Source organism: Ziziphus jujuba, chromosome 10 (genome assembly GCF_031755915.1).
Source record: "Ziziphus jujuba cultivar Dongzao chromosome 10, ASM3175591v1".
Taxonomy (NCBI): domain Eukaryota; kingdom Viridiplantae; phylum Streptophyta; class Magnoliopsida; order Rosales; family Rhamnaceae; genus Ziziphus; species Ziziphus jujuba.
Window position 1 is genome coordinate 6708471 of NC_083388.1, and position 19457 is coordinate 6727927.

At 34.6% G+C, this 19457-nt stretch overlaps 1 protein-coding gene across 2 annotated transcripts; it reads right to left on the reverse strand.

The window, feature by feature from the left end:
* Positions 1-1180: 1180 nt before the first annotated feature.
* On the reverse strand, positions 1181-5543 carry LOC107410735 (serine--glyoxylate aminotransferase). 2 transcript variants are annotated; one of them, XM_025070406.3, is made up of 6 exons: positions 5385-5543; positions 3502-3780; positions 2756-3040; positions 2163-2529; positions 1745-1955; positions 1181-1505 (listed from the first exon to the last, which is right to left on the reverse strand). In XM_025070406.3, the coding sequence occupies exons 2-6, from the start codon at positions 3704-3706 to the stop codon at positions 1368-1370; spliced, it is 1206 nt and encodes a 401-aa protein (XP_024926174.2). In that variant the 5' UTR covers positions 3707-3780; positions 5385-5543; the 3' UTR covers positions 1181-1367. The 2 variants fall into 2 exon arrangements, with proteins under 2 accessions (XP_024926174.2, XP_015873645.2); XM_016018159.4 differs by having other exon boundaries at positions 3502-3754; positions 5385-5533.
* Positions 5544-19457: the final 13914 nt, after the last annotated feature.

Here is a 19457-nt window from a genome sequence, read left to right on the forward strand (position 1 = left end):
TCTTAAATAATTTTTTTGTTAATCTCTCTCTCTCTCTCTCTCTCTCTTTTTCTAAAAGTTTGGAGGATTTGTTTACATTCCATTCCTACTACTGTTTTTAGTTTGAGTTGATTTGGACAATTTTGGCTTTTTGAATTTTGAGATTATTGTTTCCTAAGAAAAAGTAAACTTATTTTGACCAACAGACTAAATGCAATTAGTCATACACATATGTTTATGCATCTTGCAATGAGTTGTACGTTATCTCTTAGCTATGGACCCTAAAAAGACATAATTAGTTTCTTCATTTTTTTTAAGTGAACTGTCGGCAGCAAAGCTATTTTTATTTTTTTTTATTTTTTAAGATTCTTTATTCGATTTAAACGTGTGATTTCAAAAAATTCTTACCAACCCACAAAAAAAAAAAAAAAAAAGCAAAAATAAATAAATAAAAAGAAGAGAATCCATTCTGGATATGATTTTGCAAACAATAAGACTGAAAATAATCTTCACTTTTTAGTATTAAAGAAAAAAAAAAAAAAAGAGAGAGGAGGGGGGGGGGGGCGCGGGGGTGTGTGTGGGTGTGGTCGGGAAGAAGAAGAAGCTGTGGTCTCAAGGCTATATGTATTAGATCCTTAATGTGAAAACCTCTAGAAAGTCTCTGTTTGTGTTGAGAGGAAGCTTAAAGTGGCAAGTAATTCCACACCAAAGTCCTAAATCCTAGCTGTCTTAATAAGCTACTACTTGCAAGTTGCAGTCCCCTGCTCCACAAATATATATTATATAGATATATATACATGGTTGGTGGCTTGCTGCTATACCTGTATATTTATACTTGTAAAGAAACTTGACTTTATAAGACAAACATATTATATGGTATATATTATATATAGAGAATTTCATTATCTTCATATGATGGGAATTTTATAATTAATTGTCAACTTCATTATCTTCATATGATGGGAATTTTATAAATAATTGTCAACTAAGTCCTCCTTGATATGTCTTATCAGAAATGTGAAAACTGATTGAAGGATAGTATGTAGCTTTAAATGCATACATAAAAAGAAAAAAAAAAAAATTCCTATTTAAATTTAAATTCCACAAATCCAAATTCAACTAAAGGCCTACTTACTTTTTCCAATCTTGGCATATAGTTGTATTTATCCTCCAAAATGAAGTAGAATATAGAAGAACTTGATTCAGCTCCAAAATAGAACACACACAAATATGTATTAAAAGTAAGAAACTTGGTGAGCCTCAAAAAGAGTGCAAAGAGAGAAGAAAGAGGTTACGCATTATTTACAGAGTTTCTGAAGCAAATCATTAGAGAAAAAAAGAGAAAAGGAAAATGAATTACATGGATTTTAGATTTGAAAATATGATAATCAAATCCTGGAAGGGATCAAAGGGATGTTATTCTGCAAGTACGCAGAAGCAGCTGCAACTCCACTTCCTAGCTTAACTGGGTATCCCACATCCTTCAGAAGCATCTCCACACCAGCAAGACAACCCAACAATTGCAACTGAAGACACAATACAAAGCCATAAAACAGTCACAAATCATAAATAAGCAAAAGCAAACCTATAAAAGTATAATGAATCTTCCAGGATATATATATATATTCATGTGTTGCACAGGCACAGTGGACATCTTTTTAGTTATCGAAAACAGTGAAAATTTTAGTAATTAATAAATCTTGCCTAAAGTGGTTTGCAAAAACCCAACAGTATGATTCAAAAAGGGTACTGCTTGCTAGTTTACCTCGTTCAAGTTGCCGAGATGGCCTATTCTGAAAACCTTCCCAGCTATTTTGTTCAGTCCAAGACCTAAGCTTAAGTTGTATCTCTTCCATGCCCTTCTAACAATTTCTGTACTATCAACATAAGGAGGAACAAGCACAGCAGTGACTGTGTCACTGTACCACTCCTCCTTTTGAGTACAATTCTTTAAGCCCCAAGCCTCCACAGCAAGCCTGCATTTTCAAATTTTTTTTAACTTATTATCAAACCAATTACTCAATACAACAAGTCAAAAGCCTCATGACACTAATTAAACAATATGTAGCACTTATAGGAAAGTTCATGTTATACTAGGATCTAAGAATACTAATTGGAATAGAAATACGTTATATTTTCCAAGTTTAGAGGCATATTTGGATACCAAAAATCATTCTCATTACCTTGTTGCAGTCCCCAAACGCTTATGCCTAGCGATGACATTGTCCAGTCCTTCCTCAAAAATGAGCTCAAGCGCTGCTTTCAGCCCATACAAAAGCTGAATAGAAGGGGTGTATGGCCAATATGTTCCCAGCTTGTAAAACTTCAAGTAGTCATTCCAGTCGAAGAAAACTCTCACTGACCTTGCAGTTTTAGTGGCCTCTAGAGCTTTAGGGCTTGCACACACAATACCAATTCCAGTAGGAAGAGAAAGAGCTTTTTGAGAACCAGTTAAAGCCACATCCACTCCCCATTCATCCATACGGAAATCAAGAGCACATATAGAAGAAACTCCATCGACGAGAAGGAGTGCTGGATGCCCGTAGTCATCTGATAGTTGAAAAAACGTGAGTATCATATTACTGAGGTAGTTATGAGGAAAACTAATTGCAAAGTACATGAGTGAAACATATCGAAACAGAAAGGAAAAGAAATGGGTAAGTTGTCTTAAAATTTGCCAATCAATGACACTATTTTTGCTACTATAAAAATCTGAACGTGAGAACTGTAAGCTACTACATTCTTATGAATCCTACATCAGAAATAATCTGCTTACCAAGTATTCTTCTGACTGTAGCCAAGTTATTGGTAACTCCAGTTGCAGTCTCATTGTGAACAATGCAAATTGCCTTAATAGTATGTGCAGTATCTGCAGCAAGTTTTGACGCTAAAATGTCAAGATTGGCACCTTGTCCCCATTCACTTTCTACGACATCGACATTGAAGTTAAGACGTTGCTGCTGATCAATCCAAAGCAAACTGAATTGGCCAATCAGGAATGATACAATTCGGTCTCCTGGTGATAATGTGTTTGTAAGTGCACTTTCCCATGCACCAGTACCTAAACGGAAAGCAGAAAATGTTACTCTTCATTCACAAACAAATCCAATCATATACACATTATGAAATGCTCCTACTTTTTGAAGCCTCGTGAAGTTTAAAGTATTAATTTTTGAAAATACTAGAGATAAATTTTCATTTCATTGTCATCATGTAACAATAATGCATCTAGTATTTTGGCATGCAATTATTTCCTCTTCCTATCCATCTTTTTGAAGAAAAAATGTGATCATTTTTTTGGAGTCACAAGAGGGAAAAACCAAACAATGGTCATTGTAAGGAATAAGATTTGTCTCCAAGGATGTTAAGATTCAAAAAACAGGATTTTTCTGCGAGGACTGCAATAAGAAATGTAAAATGATATTAACTTATAAAACTTCAATAATTGTCATTCATAATACATATTCAAATAACCTGAAATTGTTTAGAAATTCCAAAAAGGAGCATAAGCAAATACAATACCAGTGGTGGGAATCAGAAAAGGTGTTCCACTAGTAGTCTTGAAAATCTTCTTCACATCTTCAAGCAGAGTTTTTGTCAATGCTGGAATAGCAGGAGAGCGGTAGTCTTCATTGTTTCTGTTCATTGCCCGAATGACTGGTTCGGGGATATTGACAGGCCCCGGAACAAAGAGATGGTTCCTTCCTGGTCCATAGACGTAATCCATATTCTCCTCCTTGCAAGTTTCACTCAAACTGAACTTGAATGTATTATTCTGAACCAAGAGTCAAATGGAATCAGCTGCAAAAACCCATTGAAGTAATTAACCTCAGCTATAAAACACATTAAAAAAAAATTTCCAGCAGCTACGAATTTAATTCAATTAACAACTTCCAAGTATATAGCATATATCAATATTTGTATTCTTCAGAATTCTATAGAACTAGCCTTTTGGAACCTAAATATCTTAGCTTTACACAAGGTTTATGGAAATTTATAAACCCAATTTCATATGCAGTGTAAAGATGAATCTAAAGTTGGGCTCATTTCAGTTATTACTATTCCACTTTTGAAAATAAAAACTGCAAAAATCTATAAGGCAATTCAAGTCTATATATAAATTATTGCCAATATTTAGAACTCAACCCCTGTACAGAGTGTTCATGAGAAAAGATTTAAGGGAGTCACGTAGACTATGAAGATTAAAAGCTGAAAGTTCAACTTCTATTTTTGTTTAGAATTCTTAGCAGCCGTTCACACAGCAACACTTCCAGAATAGACCCAAAAAGCTTCCGGCTTTGGAGACTCAAATAGTTTACAAGAAAAGGTGAAAAGAAAACACATTTCACCAACACATATCATCAACCACGACAAGCTGTAATTCAGTAAAATAGCTGTGACCAAGCAGACTAAATTTATGGTTTTGTTTTCTGATATATCATCTTTTATCCACTACTGGTTAAAAAATCTTTATAGATAATAAATAGATTTCCCAGTTCGGGTGAACCCAGAAACATATCATGGGTAACACAAACACATATACCTTTTTATGCCTCAAACAAATTTTTTTTTTTCCTCCATCTTTATTTTCAGAATTTTTCCTCTTGTGATAAAACATAAGTGATTTATTTGACACTACCTCCCTCTTAAATAAGTTGAAAAAGCAGCAATATGACTCCTTTCAGAAGAAAAAAGACAGTTTTCAGGAAAAAGAGGATTAATCAATCGATTAAATGTCTTTATGTTTCATGCATAAAATATATATATATAAAATAAATTTGAAAAAAAAAAAAAAAAAAAAAACCTCCATAGAGACTCTATACTTCAAGTATAAAGCAGGTTCTTCAGACAACATTTCCACGTTCAAGTGCAAACCAAAAATGCATATTATGGGCAAGAACAACCTTGACATAAAAGGAAGACAATCAACAATCCTTATTATTGTTGCTATTATATTAATCCAAGAATCTCACAGGAAAAAAATTTACAATTTTGACACTTTCAATTAGACTGCTATTTTTCCCTATCCTCAAAGGGGATATAATCAGTTTCATTACTGAATAATTACAATTCACACCTGAATTTACAGCTTCCATAACGTTTTCTTTCAAAAAGAAAAATATACCACAACAAAATAAAGTAAAATAAAAAAATTTAAAATAAAAAGGGGAAAATAAATCAAGTCAGAATCTGATCCACAAAGGGGAAAATAAATAAATAAATAAACAACATAAATGCACATGTAAATACAAAACACAAAACACAAAACACAAAACACAAAACACAAAACACAAAACACTGCATAATAAATCATATAATACAATTATATATAGATATATAGATATAGAAATAAATACAAATATGGAGGAAGAGAATATTTGCAGAAAAGCAGAGTGTAAGGATACCTGGAACAGAATCTTCTATCAAGTTTGGTAATCTGGGAAGTGCCGGCAGCCCCTCCCTGTTATCTCTGTTTGACAGGAAAAGCTTTAGAAAATGTTGGACTTTATAAGAGAAATGCCAAAGAGCTACATACTTTTATAATAGCAGCGCGGGAGAGCCAATCAATGTCCCATGTGGGTCCTACTCTCTACCAACGTGGCAGATAAGAGCACACCAACGAGAATCGTGGGGCTAAGAATGAATGACATTCGAACAGCACCGAGAGACTCTGCTTTGGAACTGCACTACAATTCTAACGTTTCAACAATAATTGCAATTTACCCCCCCCCCCCCCCCCCCCCCCCTCAACTCCTGTTTATTTTTCTTGCTTCCCCATATTTTAAAAATTTCTTGCTTTTTTCTTCCTTTTAAACTTAAGAACTTAGATTCATACACTCCATTGTTTTGTAAATTAAAAGTACAAGTTGGAAATCTACAAAATCAAAAAAGGTTCTTTTCCAATTATGTAAAAAATTTCCCAATTCAGAAAGCCTCCTAAGAAATATTCTTATACTTGAAATTGAACAAAGTATGTGGGATAATGTAGAGGAAAAAAAAGTGCAATAGTGGAAATACCACAAAATGTGTGGACAACAATGAAAAAACAGATAAAGATATTTTCAAGGTTTTGTTATTTGGTGGGTTTGGAAATTAGAAGCTTGAGGTTAAGAAAGCAATGGGGAAGATAAAGTGATAAAGGGATGTCAACCACACCTCGCTATTTGGAATTGAGACCACACAGCACTTTTCAATATTGTATATTACATTTGTTTTTTTTTTCCCTGATTTTTGTTTCCATCTTCAAACTGTTTGTGACTTGTCACACTAGAATTGATTACTTTGAAAAGCGACGTGGTTTTTATGTATCAACTTGTTTTCACTTAATTTTTACTGGTCCATAATGTTGCTTTTTAAGGATAATGAAGCAGCATGCTAGAACTTGAGTAAATTGCTGCGCAATGTAATCTTCTGAAGATTGGAATTCTTAAGAAATTACATTAGACAATAGATTTTAAATTTTATTGTTTGGGTTTTAGATAAAATCTGTAAATAAAAAAAAATAATAATAATGAAATCTACTTTAAAATAAACTTTTATTGAAAAACCAATTAATCAACAGTACACATAAAAAATATAAGGATTATAGGAAAACCAATGAGTAGTCGAGGCAAAAATTTGAATTTTTCACCTTTAAAATAACTTTACCCGTACACAAATTCGATGTCAAATGGTTATGAGTTCAAGATTATAACAATTTCCCTTCAAAAATGGCAGCACTTCAAAACTTTTATAATGAATAAACAATTTTATGAACAACTCTTCTATTTGTATTTTGATGGATGCAAATAATGAAATAATGATTTTTCCTATACTTCAATTGTAGAAAGCTATAGAGAAGGCTTGCCCCAAGCCTTCTGGTGAAGAATTATAGTGCTTCAAAATTTACGAACGGTAAATGTTGCCAAGTTTCCAAATGTAAGGAACTTCTTTACCCTAGCGTTGTATCCTTCTAAAGAAAAACATCGTTTCCTTTTGAAATAAATGTCTTTCAAAAAAAAAAAAAAAAAAAGTAAAACCGAAATTTAACACTATGTCAAAAAATTAACTAATTAAAAAATATCAAATACTAAATTTTTATTCACATGAAATTCCTATGATCTCCAGATGAATATAAATTGATATAAATGATTATGGAAATACTAGATAGTGATAGTTCAATGAAAAGAAACAGTTTCAGCTCTGAATCATCTTTAATTAATAATTATCAAGCTTTCTAGTCGATCAATTTATATAATATTTTGAATTTTCCCCTATTGATGTAAATCAGGACAACAGAAAACACGAAGTCCTTTATATGCACAAAATTTGTATACGTTATTATAAATATAGGAGGCAGGCAATATTTCTAGAAAAAACAAAAAGAAAAAAAAAGAAAAAAGAAAAACAAGAGGCAGTTTATATTGTATCACCTTAGAAATTGGAAAAAAATTATTTTCTCTTATTATCCTTCAAAGTACTACTTGTGAATCATACAGTACTTGAGTTGTCCCGTTGATCTTAGACGTTGGGATCTCCAATAAACTATAATGGGTTTTAGCTTATATCGACTTGCTAGATATAGATTTTAATTTTATTTTCCTTGATGATTTTATGTTTTTAATAGATGGATTGAATATGCTAAAATATCTTTAGATATTACATAATCAACATTTATGATTTCATTAGAGAGAAGTTCTCAAATGGTACTATGCCATCGATTGATATGTCGGGATTTATTGTTATATGTTACCATGTCTCTAATAATTGTTCATTGAGTATCACAATCAATGCAAATAGCTTATACAAGACTTAACCAATTTAGAACATCCTTTAAAAAAAACTATAGTCGTTTAAGCTTTTTCATTAGCTTTATCTAAATTTATAAATTCAAGTTCGATTGTTGATCTCACAATACAAGTTTGTTTTAAGGATTTACAACATAAAATGGTACTTCCAACATATTAAACTTTGAGTATTTTGTCTGATATCTAATTAGCACCAACATGCCCTTCCAGCACAATAAATTATCTTATCTAGTGCAATCCATAAATCGGTATAACCTTACAATAATTTTTACCATGGTTAATCTACTTAGCTTAATAGTCTAAGCAATGTATCGACGTATGCAATTTGAAAGATGGATTAGGTTTTTTATAAGGAGTAATTTAGTTGATATATACTTTGGTCATGATGTTAGATGAAGACTTGTAGCAACCAAAGTCTCGGTTGGACTCATTGTAGTTATCAAATTTCTCAAGAACTCAATTAATGTAGTGAGAGTAGAGGAGTACATATTAGATTAGCTTAGCTTTTAGCTTTCATATTGGTTTGATTCTTTCAACTCTAGAGAGTTGCCCCGGAGTTACTTCCGAGTCTCGAAAAAATTTTACAAAACTATTCCATCTAATATTTTAGTAATCTTAATTTCAGAAATTACATAAGCTATATCTAAATTTTTCATATTAGACTTACTAGTTAGCAACTTCACATCTTCTTGGTAGCTTTAATAAGTTTTGCATCGCTACCCATGACAAATATGACATCAATATATATTTGAGTGATTTTAAAATAAACATATTTATCACCCTTATTAATTTTGAACTCATTTTTTTTATCTAATTTTATCAAATTTTCATATCATTGTTGTGGTGCTTACTTTTAACAAACACTTTCTTCTTTTGTCTTGAAACAATAAACCCTTATGGTTCTATTATATAGATCTATTATTCCATATCTCTATGTAATATGGAAATTTTTACATTCATTTGATGTGATATTCAAGATTATGCAAAAGATCTATTGCATTTAAAATTTAAATGGGTGTAATTCTAGTTACTGGTGAATAAACATCAAAATAGTTCAAACATTCTTTTTTTTTTTCTTCTTATAACCTATATAGCCATCAATTTAGCTTTATATTTATCAATTGAACCATTTGATTTTAACTTCTTCTTTTTTTAATGAAAATCCAATTGTAACCCAAAGCTAGTTAGAAAATCTACCAATTCCCAAGAATGATTTTGTGCTATTGATTCAATTTCATTATTGACAGCTTCTTTCTACAATGGGGCCTTTTTGCTCTTTTATCATTGGAGGTCATCCTCTTTTCCTACATTTTTATGTCATGATAACATTATCTTGACTATTTTTAATAATATTATTATGAGACCTTTTAGGAAACTATATATTTTTCCGATCTTATAATATTTTAAAAATATTTAATAAAATAAAAATAGTAATATCATATATGTTTGCTAAATATTAAATATGATATGATTTGTATGGAAAAAAGTCTTTGTTATTAAAATTGGTGAACATTATCATATTTGTATATGATATATGTTAAATATGAATATATCTATATAAAATAAATATTTTTTTAATTTAAAAAGATAAATATTTTTTATTTCCTTTAGATCCTATTTTAGAAAGTGTCACAAACTTTGAAAGAAAACTGATTTTCGGAATTTATTTTTCTGATAATTAGCTTGCAAGGAAGCAATTTTTCTGTTATTATGTTTAGTAAGTAACGGAAAAGTTAGAAGTTGTAAGTAATTAAATTAACTTTGTTTAATAAATTAAAGGCAAATTTATAATTTTAAAAACATCTTACAACTAGTTTTTCAAATAATCTCAGAATGATACTTTCATATATGAGAATAACTTTTTCCATATACTTTCTACATGAGTATGAATATGATTTCATAAGTCCACACTTTTCCATTTCTAAATAAATATCAAAACAAGAAAGTTGCCATTTTTCCAAAAAAATTAGATTCTTATTAATTTTACTATTAACTAAACATGGCATTAATATCTCTATTTCCAAAATTTTCCACATACATGTAAAACCTATTTTGGAGTTTTCTAAATTTATTTATATTTTAGAAAATATTTTCAATATTTTTTTCAAATATTATATTTCAAAAATGGCTGTCAAATGCATTTTTGATTAATTTTCAATTTGTAAAATAAAAAATTGTTTTACAAAACGATATAGAACTGGCCTTAGCTTCTACACACATTTAGGTAATAAATCTATAAAAATTCTATGGTGCAGATATCAGACAACATATAGCCGAACACTTTCTTCTAGGTAACATGCTGTCTGATATATATATGCATGTTAAAAATCTATGAACATCTGTACTATAAAAGAACTGATAAATCCATATTAATTAATTTGCTTGATATATCATAATTTACATGTCTTAACATTTTATGTTATATAAACTAATGTCATATAAATCCATATAAATCATAAAAATTAACTTTATTACAACAGTCATTACATATAATTTGAAGAGACCAACATTTAAAATACATTTCAATGGGTACAAATTTATTACCTACAAAAACCAACTTAAAACCTTTCTTACTTGGCAAAGATTCAGAAATTAGGTTTTTCCAAATATTAGATATATGGAGAACATTGTTAGAGTGGGTTTCTTACCATAGATCTCATCTTCTGTATTATCATTATCTTAAAGGTTGGATAATTTCTTATATAAAGACATTCTAATTTGTTCATACTATAATAAGTAGTAAACATATTCTTATTTTGAACATGTATGTCGAATATAACTTCCGTTTACTCGCCACTCAATGGCAGATTCACCATGTGACCAGCCAGGGGATGATGCACCATCCCCCCTTGATTTATTTTTTCTTTTAAAAAAAAACTTTTAATATCTTTCGTACAATACCATTATTTTTTCGCTTGAATCTTACAATACCATTAGTGCCCCCTCCTATTTACATTTTTATTTTTAAAAAAAAGGTTGTGTTAATTTCCTTTTTTTTTTCCCCATAATTTTCCATGATTAATTTATTAATCTTCAGTAATTGATTATGTTAATTCTTCTGGTTATGCATATATTTAATAATTAAGTTATTATTTAAGTGTTTTTATCTTTTGTTAATTTTATTTCTTAATTGCTATTTTTTTTTTTTGATTTTGTTAATTCTATTTTGCCTCAAAAAGCAAGTTTCCTTTTTGTTAATAATTTTTTATGTGTTATTTAAGTTATTAATAGTGCCACCTCAGAATTTTTTTTTTTTTTTTTCTGAATTCGTCAGCTCCACTCTTTGGTATTATTGCTAACCAAACTCACTTCCAAAATTACACAGACCAGATTCATTTCTTTAGCAACAATCAATAACTTTTTTTCCTGTCATATAGGCATTTCACAGTCTTTCGCAGTCCATTTGGTACTACTGCTAAACTCCATTATTTAAAAAATTGATAAATTAATTTAGCCATGTGTTTATACTAATCATTAAAAATAAATATAATTAATAAATATTATAATGTTATTTACATGATTTTTAAATAAATATAATTAGATAAACTCTCAAATTGGACTATTTTAACCATTGGACCAAAAAAGCTGGATAATTAATTATTTATATTATTTTGATAAAAACATATATTTAAAATATATACATATATAATTTTGTAATCATATAAATTAAAATACATAGAAAAAAAATCAAATGAAACCCATGTTTACAAAATTTTACACTCTCACATGGCAACAATTGGGTGGTGAAAGGCCATATGAAGGCACCACGAACATTTTTACTGATTTTTTTTTTTTTTTAACCGATTTCCGTTCTCCTCGTTTAATTTCTGACTTGATATTTTTCTTGGAGGGTTTATAGTTTTATGTAGATAAGAATCTCAGAATAAAGGTGCGTTGGCATGAGAGCATTGCTGACACGTCATGACAAATATTTTCAACCTTGAAAAGTAAGAAGCTCTTAATTTTTCTTACAAAACAAAATAAAAGCTTTTGCTTCGGAAAAAAAAAAATAATAATAGTAAATAAATAATTTTTTTTTTTTAAATTAGAGTGGTGCTTTTGTTACAACTTAAAGAAAATAGGAAACTACCAACTAATTAATTTGTTTTAGTTAAATCTGTTCATCAAATATTACCGTCATTTTTTTCTCCTACTTTATATTCCGATTTTATGTAATGCCTTATGCATGAATACTAAAATTAATCATGGTATTTTCATTTTATTTCATATATATATATATATATATATATAATATATTAACTAGAAAAATTATTACATAAAAGAAGTGGTTGTCTATCGACATTTGTGGAAGCACAAGATAATGCCATTGCCAAAAAAAATAAATAATAATAATAATAATAATAATAATAATAATAAATATTACATTTGGAGTTTCTGGAATTTGAATTAATTATAATTTAATTTTTAAAATTTTCAAAATTATAAAAAACATCGCTAAAGGATGTGGATATTTTAAGGTTTTAAATGAAAAAATATAATAACTTTTTTAAACCTAAAAAAAAATAATAATATTTTTTAATTAAGTAGGTGAGAAATTAACCATAAAATAAAACTTATTACGCATCGGTCAAATAATTGCTCAAAACCAACAATTAGGCCCACAGGTATTTTGGGCAACAGCTAAACGGAAAGAAAAATTTGGCCCATTGCCCATGTTGGCAAGGCCTTAAGGATTTATACCCACCGATTCATAACTTTTTTTCTCTAAAATATCCTTGATATCAAAATTAAATGAAAATTACTGTTTTTTTTTTCTTTCTTTCTTTCACTTCCCTTCGAAGTCCACTCCTTTAAAGTCTTCGCTAGCTCTTCTCTTCTCCTTCCTCATCCTTCCCCCAAAAACCACAGAGTTGGCTTTTCTCTTCTCATTCATCAAGCTTTCTTTATTGACTTTCCCTTTTGCCAAACAGTCTTGTTTCTTCTCTTTGGTCACCAAAATTCCATACAAATTCGTTCAATTTGATGATTCAATTATGTTTGTGTGGGTCTTGATTTCATTTGCGAATTTTACTTTGAAATGCCACGACAATGCCGTGATTCATTTGGAAAGTTACGAGCTTGGTATGTAGGCGGAGCAAAAAATTGAAAAAAAAAAAAAAAAAAAGGTGGTTATGCCGAGTCATAAGGATTCTAGCATGGATTAATTTGGGGAATCAATGGTGAATTTCAAGCCCCAGGTCAACTTGGATACGTGCTCGAGGTCGATCAGCAAGATGGTGAATAGGTCACACTGGTTTACAATAAAAGGGTATTCTAGCTTGGACGAGAGAGGAGGTATCAAGAACATGAAGATGCCGAATGTTCACACTTTTCTTTAGCATTTGGTGACCTTCAATATTGTGAAGAAGGAGGATATGGATTTGTATAAGAAGCTCGTGGTTGGTTCCGCATGGCGGAATACTAAGCTTGCCGTTTCGCTTGGCCTCTCTAATTAAATGTCAGGTCTATTTGCTTTTTTTTTTTTTTTTTTTTAAAAAAACTTTGTGGAGGGGGTGTTAGCAAAGAAAATAATGTCATTTTCATGCTCAGTTTCTCATATTATTCCTCTAAATTGACTGAACCATCATCTATCGAATCAATAATTTCTAGTTTGGTAGATGACAGTAATGTTTTAAGCTATATTTTGTGAGTTTACAAAGCTGTGTTATTTTTCACATTAAAAACCTTTATGTGCTTGCATGTTACTACATAAGAGTGTCTTTGATATGATCATTATACAATAGCTAAGTAGTTTGATGAGTGATTAGCCCTTTTTTTTCTCTTCTTTTTTTAATATATTCTTCTGTACGGGTATGGGATTTTATAAGCTAAATGAAAGTTTGGATTCTTATTTGTGGTTAATTATGTTTAGTAATGTATGGTTGTATACTTTATGGTTTTAACTAAATTAGTTCATTGTCTTGCAGTTTCATTCCAAGTAGGGAAATAGGTGGATTAAAGTACGGGTTAACATTTTCAAGGCCAAATAGCTTGTCATCAATGATGCATAGTACTTAAGGAGCAATGTCTAAATGTGCTTTGATAGAATATAGAATTTAAGAAGTTGTGCATTGCACATAATAGAGTTCTTTCAATTTTAGAGAAAAACGTGTTGACTGTGATGTTTTGATGTTGGATGGAGCTGGCATTGAGTTTCTCGACGGTGGGTAATGGTTAGGAATGGTCACCCTATTAAGCTGTCGGTAGTCGATACACAACCTTACGCTACCATCCTTTTTCTTTACAAACAATACGAGAGCTCCCCACAGTGATACACTCGGTCTAATAAACCTTTTATCCACCAAATCTTGCGGTTAAACCTTTAATTCTCTTAACTCCGCTGGAGCCATGTGATATGGTGATAATGAAATAGGCGTGGTGCCCGAAACTAATTCGATAGAGAAGTCTACTTCCCTTTCTAGTGGTAACCCTGGCAATTCCTCAGGAAACACATCCGAAAATTCTCTCACCATGGGTACATCTTCTAAGCTAACTCCACTTATCCGGATATCCACCACATGGGCTAAATATCCTTGATAACCTTTATTTAGTAGTTTTTTTTACGGTGAGGGCCGAAATTAATCTTGGTAAAAGTCTTCCAACTTCTCCACGAAACACTACCTCAGGCAGTCTTTGTCTTTTGAACGTTACTTCTTTATTGTAACAATCCACGGAGGCATAGTTCCTTACCAACCAATCCATGCCTAATATTACATCCAGCCCGAACAGATCCAAAAAGATTAGATCCGCCTCCATCACTTGATCTTGGATACATAAGATGCAACCCTTAACCATTTGACTAGGCCATAGGGACTCTCCCGCAGGAGTGGCAATTTCTAATAGGCAACTTACAGGAGTGGAAGTTACACCAACTCTGGTGATGAACTTTTTGGAGATAAAAGAATATGTTGCTCCCGGATCTATAAGCACAAGTGCATTATTATCAAACATATTTAATGTACCTGTAACCACGTCCGGTGCAGCCAGGGCTTCCCGATACGTCATCGCAAACACTCGACCCTGGCCTATCTGTTGGGGCGGAGCTCCGCCCTCTACCTCTGCTCGGCCCGACAGGCTGTCCGGCTGACCCTGAGGAACCTTCTGCCGCCTGAGTCTCTTAGGAACTTTGATCCCTAGATCCACTAGCCTGCTGTATTGGTGGGCTTGCCCCTAACACTTTAATATCGTCATAGGGGCAGTCTCTTTTCATGTGGCCCGCCTGCCCACATTGAAAATATGTGCCACTCCATTAACAAGTTCCATAATGCGGTCTATTGAAAAGTCTACAATACGGTTTAAGACCGAGACTGAACTGCTAATAAGAACTCACACCACTGCTAATAGAGCAACGAGCTGACTGAGGTGCACGGCGACCTCTTAGCGGAAAAGTACCTCGCGGATTCCATCCTCCACTACCTAAGGAGCCTGAGCTGTGGCTCTTCTTTGAAGCTCCCTAACTAGGTGCTCCCACATAAGAATCCTCAAAAAATCTACATATCGACTTACGTAGACCTGTCTCTCCAACTCAAGCACGGCATCGCGGGCAAACTGGTAAGTGGGATGCACTAATCTGCCAAGAGTTAGGGCTATATTCTCATTCAATCCATTTATAAATCTTATCTTCTTTGCATTATCATCCGGAATCAAATGCATGCAAAATTCTAATAGTCCCGAAACCTTCGCTCTTACTCAGAAACGGTCATATTCCCTGGCGCAGCTCCTCAAACTCTGGACTCCGAGCCTCACAATAGGCAGGAGGGCAGCACTATGTGGTGAAAACACTCTTAAATTGATCTCATGTATGCGTTCTACATGTCTTCTCCACCTTCCACCACTTCCATGCATCACCTTCTAACATGAAGCCAGAAATCATAACCAAATCCTCATTAGGGTACTGCATTCCTTCTTCTAAAATCTTCTCCATGTTCGACAACCAATTCACTGCTGCGGCTAGATATTGGATTCCATCAAAGCTCACCGCTCCCAATTATCTGGCTTAGTTCATGGTGTAATTGCTGCCGCTAGAGCTTTCTAAGGCTCGAGTAAACTGAGATACGAGATTCCTAAGGCTCGATCTGCTTCCGAAGCTCTAAGCCAAACCTTTTCGGATACTACATGCATCCCGGCTACACATCATAGTAAATTCTGAAAAAACAAACAAGAATTTAGATATACGAACACTTTAGCATGATTACAAAAAGGAATAATTTACGAATGTGATATACAAGAACCTATGCTCTAATACCAATCCATAAATTACTACTTTTTGTAATCATGCTTAAATGTTTTTATCTTTAAATTTTTGTTTGTTCCTTTAGAATTTTCTAAGATGCGTAGGTGGGGCACACGTAGTATCCGAGAAGGCTTGGCTGAGAGCTCCAGAAGCAGATCGAGTCTTAGGAATCTCGTATCTCAATTGACTCGAGCCTTAGGAAGCTCAAGCGGTAGCAACTAAACCATGGACCAAATCCGACGAATAAGAGCAATGAGTTTCGATGGAACCCAAGAGCCAGTCGCAGCCGTGAATTGGTTACCGAACATGGAGAAGATCTTAGAAGAAGGGATGCAGTGCCCTGCTAAGGATATAATTAGGATCTATGGCTTCATGTTAGAAGGTGATGCAAAGAAGTGGTGGAAGATGGAGAAAACACGTAGAAAGCATATATGGGACTAGTTTAAGAGTGCTTTCACCACAAAGTACTGCCCTTCTGCCTATCGTGAGGTATGGAGACGAGAATTTGATGAGCTAAGCCAGGAAATGACAATTCTGAGTATGAACGAAGGTTTCGAGAACTGTCAGAATTTTGCATGCAATTGATCCCAGATGATAATGCAAAGAAAATAAGATTTATAGATGGATTGCATGAGAAGATAGCCCTAACCCTTGCCGGATCAGTGCATCCCACTTACCAGTCTGCCCGAGATGCCGCACTTGAGTTGGAGAGGCAGATCGAGATGCGTAGGCCAAAACGTAGATCTTTTAAAGGTTTTTATATGGAAACACCTAATCAGGGAGCTTCAAAGAAGAACCACAGCTCAGTGTCACGTCCCGTCTAGAAGAGGTGAAAACCTTGAGGTTTGGCTGGAAAGTTCTACACTCTCCATGAAGATCCATGAGAAGCCCGGAATATTCTAGAGGATTCAAGAGAAACCTAGACTAATGTAGATGATAATCTCTCTAGCATACTCCATGTAAATATCTTGTACATAACCCTAGAATAATCTAGAACCCTAACTAGATGGGTGACATGTGTACATATCTAGAACCTTATATCTTTGTGATACGTGCCAAGCCCTCTATATAAAGGGTTGGACTCTCATTTATAACATATCCAAGAATTCTAGCAATACAAGTATTCTCCACATTCTCTCAAACTCTCCTACTTCCTACTCTCTTACTCTTAGCTTCTGCATTTTGATAGCTTGTGAGTAAGGCTTACTTAGCAAGGGAGGTGCTAAGTGTCGCAAGGGAGTGTTGAAAAAGTTAGGCCCGTGACAGTTGGTATCAGAGCCAATTGCTGCTCAAGCATATCGTTGGTGTAACATGGAAGTAGGCAAGATGGCTAGCTCAGAGGTTACCATCAATGTGGAGGGAGCTACCGATGTGCGAGGTCGTGAAGAGCAACGCAACCCCAATGCGGGGAAGCAGACGCATAAGTCCAAGTCCAAGGATGTGATGATTGGCGTAGAGTTACGCTTGGAGAAACATGCTGCTCGAGTACAGGAACGGTTTGAGGCGTTGGAGGGTCGCCTAGATGGGCTAGAGTCGGAGGACATTGCCATCAATCAAGTCGTGAGAGGGTTACTCAATGGGCTGGATGATGCCTTAAGGAGGGAGCTCCGCGCGACACGCGACCAATGCATGGGGGAGGTAGCAAACCTTCGTGCAATGTTGGAGAGAGAATTGGATGCTATCCGCACCCAAATGGAGGATATGCGGGGCGATTGGGATCTTTGCAAGAGGACGGTGGCGTAGGGGACAACCACCATCCGCGAGGGGCCACGAATCGATGTACCAAAGCTCAAGTCCTACTCCGGGATAAGGAATGCGAGGGAGCTCGAGAATTTCCTTTGGGGTTTGGAGCAATACTTTGAAGCAATGGGCATTGTGGACGATGCTTCAAAGATAAGGACTGCCACTCTCTACCTTAGTGACACGGCAATGTTATGGTGGAGAAGGACGCATAGCGACATTGAGCGAGGTACGTGCACTTTCCATACTTTTGATGACTTTAAAAAGGATCTCAAAAGGCAATTCTATCCGGAGAATACCGAAGATGAGGCAAGGAGTCGCCTTCGACGACTCAAGCAAGTAGGCCATATCCGGAAATACATCAAGGAGTTCACCGTGCTGGAGATCCCGGACCTATCAGACAAAGACTTCCTTTTCTACTTCATGGATGGTCTACAACCTTGGGCAAAGACGGAGTTGAAGAGGCGTGGGGTATAAGATCTAGCTAGTGCCATCGCACATGCCGAAAGCTTTATCGACTACACCATCCAAAGGGACTCCTTGAAGCCAATGGAGAAGAAGACCAACCATGGAAAAGGTGGGGGAGAATCAAGCAAGCCCAAAGAACACAAAAGAGAGGAAGGTGCACACAAACCTCAAAGCTCGAAATGGAAGCCGCCTAGAGAAGGTAAGGATGCTTCTAAACCTAAAAACTCTTGTTTCTTATGTGATGGACCGCATTGGGTTAGGGATTGTCCCAAAAGGAAGGCTTTGAATGCCATGACTACCCAATACGAGGAGAGACAAGAGGAAGAGGCCAACATGGGCTCCTTACAATTGTTGAATGCCATCAAAGCCACTTCTAAGGATTCAAAGAAGGGTGGCCTAATGTTTGTAGAAGCAAAGATCAATGGAGTGCTCACCAAAGCGTTGGTGGACACGGGGGCTACGCATAACTTCTTGTCGGTAGATGAGGCACAACGACTTGGCGTTAAGGCCTCGAAAGAGGGTGGATCAATGAAGGCAGTTAACTCGGCTGCAAAACCCATCCATGGGGTTGCTAGAGGTGTACAAGCCACCATTAGAGAATGGGTAGGCCAATTAAACTTATCGGTAGTTCCCATGGATGACTTCAAGGTCGTTCTAGGCATGGAGTTCCTAGAAAAAGTGAAGGCCTTCCCCCTTCCATTCCCAAACTCTATGTGCATCATGGATGGAGGGATGACTTGCATGGTGCCTACGGAAAGGGCTAGCAAGATGGAGGCCAAAGCCTTGTCGGCCATGCAGTTTAAGAAGGGCATTAAAAAGAAGGAGCAAAGCTATCTAGCTGTGGTCCAAGAGCTTGATGGCCATGAGGACTTCCTAATATCTCCCGAAGTGCAAACAGTGCTACAAGAGTTCAAGGACATGATGCCCAAAGAGCTGCCCAAGAAACTACCACCTAGGAGGGAGGTAGACCATAAGATCGAGCTGGAACCGGGGTCTAAGCCACCCGCCATGAGCCCCTATCGCATGGCACCGCCAGAATTGGAAGAGCTTAGGAGGCAACTCAAGGACCTTGTCGATGCGGGTTACATCAGACCTTCGAAAGCTCCATATGGTGCACTGGTGCTATTCCAAAAGAAGAAGGATGGGTCGCTGCGGATGTGTATCGACTATCGAGCTTTGAACAAGATCACCATCAAGAACAAGTACCACATCCCTCTTATTGCGAACCTCTTCGATCAACTTGGCCAGGC